General features: G+C 44.2%; 1 protein-coding gene across 1 annotated transcript in view; it reads left to right on the top strand.

Annotated features, from left to right (window-relative positions):
- LOC105367405 (disintegrin and metalloproteinase domain-containing protein 10) overlaps positions 1-4,525 on the top strand; it is a 167,824-nt gene extending 163,299 nt beyond the window's left edge. Inside the window, exons 16-19 of the mRNA XM_011506102.1 lie at positions 1,167-1,397; positions 2,568-3,121; positions 3,621-3,685; positions 3,779-4,525. Of these exons, the coding sequence (XP_011504404.1) occupies positions 1,167-1,397; positions 2,568-3,121; positions 3,621-3,685; positions 3,779-4,137 (1,209 nt within the window). The 3' untranslated portion in view covers positions 4,138-4,525. The remainder of the gene's footprint in view (positions 1-1,166; positions 1,398-2,567; positions 3,122-3,620; positions 3,686-3,778) is intronic.
- Positions 4,526-5,056: the final 531 nt, after the last annotated feature.

Genomic DNA, 5,056 nt, shown 5'->3' with positions numbered 1-5,056 from the left:
TCTTCTTCTTCTTCTTCTTCTTCTTCTTCTTCTTCTTCTTCTTCTTCTTCTTCTTCTTCTTCTTCTTCTTCTTCTTCTTCTTCTTCTTCTTCTTCTTCTTCTTCTTCTTCTTCTTCTTCTTCTTCTTCTTCTTCTTCTTCTTCTTCTTCTTCTTCTTCTTCTTCTTCTTCTTCTTCTTCTTCTTCTTCTTCTTCTTCTTCTTCTTCTTCTTCTTCTTCTTCTTCTTCTTCTTCTTCTTCTTCTTCTTCTTCTTCTTCTTCTTCTTCTTCTTCTTCTTCTTCTTCTTCTTCTTCTTCTTCTTCTTCTTCTTCTTCTTCTTCTTCTTCTTCTTCTTCTTCTTCTTCTTATTATTATTATTATTATTATTATATATTATATTATGCCATACTATTATTTCACTATGAGAATTCAAAGGATATTCCTAGTATGCCAATGTATATTTGCTCAGAAATATTCTTACAATTTAGTGTAACGCTACGTTATATAGATGCTAAAGTATTTAAAACTGCGTTGGAAAGTGCTTGATAAGAGAGAATAAAACAAAATAAGTAGTTTGACGTTGATAACATTAAATATAATTAAGCAGGATGATACCGAAGAGAGATAATCGACGGAATGGAGCTTTTTTTTGTTTTTTGTTTTTCTTATTATAGCATTAAAATCGTAATCTCGTGGCCACCTTACATCTCCGAACTAATAATTAATCTTGACCATTACAAAGTAAATAGCGCGAAAAATTTCAGTTATGCCGCGATTTCGTGAATTATTTTCGCGTTGTAAAATTATTGACCAACTGCTTACCCTTAAGGAATAAGAAGTTCATCCGCGAATAAAAAGCTTCCCATTGCTTCGCTCGATATTCAACTAGCGTGACGACACGAGGCAAAGGGCTCGGCAAAAGAAAAAGAAAGAAAAAGATAAAAAAGCAATAATCCGCGAAGCTGTGAAAAATTCGCTGCGGCAAAAAGTACGGAAGCGAGTGGAGCAAAGGGCGTGCGAAGGAAGACGCGGTCGGGAGTCTCGATGATGCCCATCGAGGAACCTTTTCCTTCATAGTTGTAAAAAGGCACGCCGAGATGAGCCGACGGTCTTCCTTCAATTAGCCATAAAGATTGGCGGCAGGTGGAAGTGGAAGTGCCAATAATGACAAGACCACAACTCCGCAGGTGATCAGCACGAAATTGTTGAGGAAGCGGCCGGGCAAGAAGCTCAAGTCGGTCACGATCATCCACAGCTCGACGACGGAGACGGTGAGACTGCCGCCGGAGGGCGCGGAAGGTGTCACGGTGCATCCGCCGGCGGTGAGGGCCAAGTTACCGCTCAGCAAGAAGGTGCGGGAGAAGCGGCGCAGGCCTAAGCGCAAGAAGGATGCCGTCGCTCATGAAAAATCCGCCAAGGTGATTCACCCTTATGTTTAACCCTAAATCATAATCGGTATTAATAGTTTCCCGGTTACCCTGACATTGTGACGAAGCCCCGTCGCTGCTTCTTACTTGATTTCTTTATTTCATCCCCCGGCTTCCGGATCCCATCGCCAACATCCTCTCGAGACTTTGTTTGCTTCATCGAGTAATAATGGCGACGAGCTTATGGCTGACGGCCAAGCCACTTTTTATTTTACGATACGATGATCGATGTGAAATGATTTCTGAAATGAATCTCGCGTTTTATGAGCGTCAGTTGTGCGAGGTCGTAAGGCTCTTTAAAAGTGGCTTTGCTCATACGATTTTTCCACGAGTTATTTTGAACTCGACGATATTTAAAATGCTGTCACCAAAAAGTCTTGACTTTGTCATTTTTAATGATATTTAGTAATTTATTAATGTTCATGGCCCAAGGTTTTCGCGAGCTCAATTAAATACGAGTATTTTGTAATTGTTTAGATCTTGTCTCATTACAATTTCGCACCAATCTATCGTAAATTTAAGCAATAAAAACTGATTATAATATAGGGAATTAGTAACGAAACTAGCGAAATAGATAATTCCCGATTAGATGAGACAATTTTTCAATAGAATAAACAAAGGGATAATGTCATAGTGTCGTGTTATTGAATTAATAATTTCGTGACTCAATCGTATGGCATGAGCGATTGTAATGATTACAATTTTAACAAAAATGCTGATCTTTACTCTTGCTTCGAGTGCTTCGAGTCTTTCGTTTGAATAATGAGCAAATATTAGGTGGACACACACCGCGCGCGGTTGATTATTAAATTTCTCCCTAAATGCCTTAGCGAGGGACGAACAAGTGGCATTTCTGTTTCCCATGCTTCTGTAATATCGCACTCGAAGCACGCGCATGCAACAATTTCTCCTCGATCGAACAATTAGCAAAAATAAAATCATAGACATACGTATTAAGAATAGAGATTATACGTCGCCTCTAACAATAATACTCTCTTCCCGTATTAATGTTATTCTGATTTCCCACCGCTAACGAAAGTGTACATTAGCAATCTAAAACCGTTTTCTCTCTCTCTCTCTCTCTCCTCTCTATCTCTCTATCTCTCTATCTCTATCTCTCTCTATCTCTCTATCTCTCTATCTCTCTATCTCTGACTGTAGGCGAAGAGAAAACGACCGAGTGGGATACAGAACGGTGCAGCGGCTCCAGCGATCACTCAGGACGAGTCGTCGCGCAAGCGACAAGCAGCTCCCGACCTCTCGGTCGGCGAAGCTCTGAAGCAGCAGCGCCAGCGCACCTCGACCCTCCAGCAGCTAATGAGGCGGGCACCCAAGAGCAGGCCCGACAAGCCGGCCCGAGAGTCGAGCCCGGCGACGAGTCCTGCGGCCCCGAGTCCCAACAAAAAGAAACTCGGCTGCCAGCATCAGCAGCTCCTGCCCCAGCAGCGCAAGAAGAAGGAGGTAATCGACTACTCGACCGCCCAGGCGGACAAGACCGAAGCGACGCCGATGCCGACCGTAATCGGAGCCATAAGCGGGGCTGACCCCAAGAGCAAGGTCCGCTCCTGGCTACTCGCTACCCACTGCCGCATCGAGGCACCCATCGCTACCGCCCTCCCCAAGAGCAAGTCCAGCCCCATGAATCTGCAAGCCAACCCGGTTGCCGGACTCTCGTCGAGGACGCCGGCCGCGGGAGCGCGCGTCAACAACACCAGGTCTGCTACTCAACGCGGCTACTGGCCGATTATTAATCTCACGATACGCGAGCAAATCCCATAATGTCTGCTCGGATATCAACAGCCTCTCTCCCATATTCACGCTCTTTTCAACATATTTACCATTCGCCGAAATGAGACAATGAGCACGCGATTCAAAGTCGCCAAATCTTAAATCTAATCAGCCTTTAGTGGTAATACGGGAAGAATATGTCAGACTATGGAGCCTGAAAGACGGCGAAATTGTTCGAATAGCGCGTATTAGTATTAGCGCGACTGCCCGGTTAAATGTTTCAGTCGCTTTTGACTTTCCCCTGACAGCCGACTAAAAATTCCATCGAGAAACGATCGCATTATAGTGATCCTCGTCGATTATGCACGCGAGATTCTAACGACTGCCAAGTGCATAAAGCTACGGCTGACAAAATTCTGTGAGGCTGAAAAATTTTGCTGAGGCTGGAGCAGGCAGGCGCTAACGAGTGTACGTTGACGTGTACAGGCACGTGGCCTTGAGGAGACTGACGGGCTCGAAATCGCGCAGCGTTGGGAGCCTTGCGAGGAACACCGAGGCGGCGACGACGCCGGCGACGACAACGACGATGACGACGGCAACAGTTGGAGCGACAACAACTACCGCCGCCGCCGCCGCCGCCGCCGCCGCCGCCGCCATCACTTCCGGGGCCAAAAACGAGCGGGTAAGACTCCAGGTCGTCTACAAGCCGCCCTTCAAATTCACGGTGAAGCTGCGCAAGGCGGACAAAGTCGGGCAGGTGCCGGTGGCCGGTCCCGGGTCAAGGGCCGTGAACCCGGGACCGCGGACCGGAGTCCTCGTGCGAACCATCGCCGAGAAGAAAGCGAGCAAGGAGCGGAAGAGAAAGTCCAAGCCAAGCAGGGCCTCCTCCAAGCTCAGCCAGGCGTCGTGCATCGCCGAGCCGGCCAACTCGGACCTGCATACCGTGCCCTCGGACCTCGAGGTGCTCCTCTCCGAGAGCGAGTTTCTATTCTCGGACACGTGATCGCGTCAGGTCAGGTGAGCGCTGAAGGCGGCCATGCTTTTACGCTCGATAGAGTTTTTCTCTTTTCGCGATGAGGTTCCTCGCAATTGAGGGAGATTCGACAATTTTTATCAAAGGCTTAGAATTACTTATGCTTGGTATTAAATTTTCCCTTCGTACCGTCTCCCCCATACCATCGTACTCACACCCTCGATTGCCGTTCGTCGTCGACATTCCCTTCTGCCTTACGCTTAATCGCCCTTTTCGCCTTTTTTCCTAAACGATGCTCTCACATACAAAGCTCGTACACGGTCATAGGTACCCTTTTTCTTAAATACGCGAACAAATTAACTGTAAGCTACCAATCTCTCTTGCTTTCAATAGCTTCATTCTCTCTTAATTATTGCAACTGTAGGCATTTTATAGATAGATTACTAAAATAATGTCGAGATGAATTCTCACTTTATTAATTATTTAGATTGTAAGTACGTAATTTTAAGTTGATTTTTCGTTTTGAAATCTAATGCCTTGTAAGTGCCACGCATTTTCAATCAATATACATCTTTAGTATTTATTATTTTTCTAAAAATGCAACTTTCAAACTGCATATACTACTATAAATAAGCTTATTTCACGTTCTTGAGATTAAATGCATTTTAAAGAAATTGTCGAATTCAAGTTATTTTGGTATTAAATTCGAGACTATGATTAACTGAAGTATTATTTCCACTTTATACTCACTTTATAAAATCTCAATTTACTTATATATATATATATATATATATATATATATATAAATACGGTTTTTGGTAATTTAATTAATGATAACCGAAATCCAAACTAGCAGAAATTAAAGAAATCTTTAAAGCCGAATAAGTAACTTATTCCGTCAATTGCGCGGAATGTGTTCGGTCCAATTGAAAAAAAAAAATGAAAATGA

Source organism: Ceratosolen solmsi, unplaced genomic scaffold (genome assembly GCF_000503995.2).
Source record: "Ceratosolen solmsi marchali unplaced genomic scaffold, CerSol_1.0 scaffold7, whole genome shotgun sequence".
NCBI lineage: Eukaryota > Metazoa > Arthropoda > Insecta > Hymenoptera > Agaonidae > Ceratosolen > Ceratosolen solmsi.
Note: the sequence above shows the minus strand (reverse complement) of the source record. Positions and strands in the feature narration are given on the sequence as shown.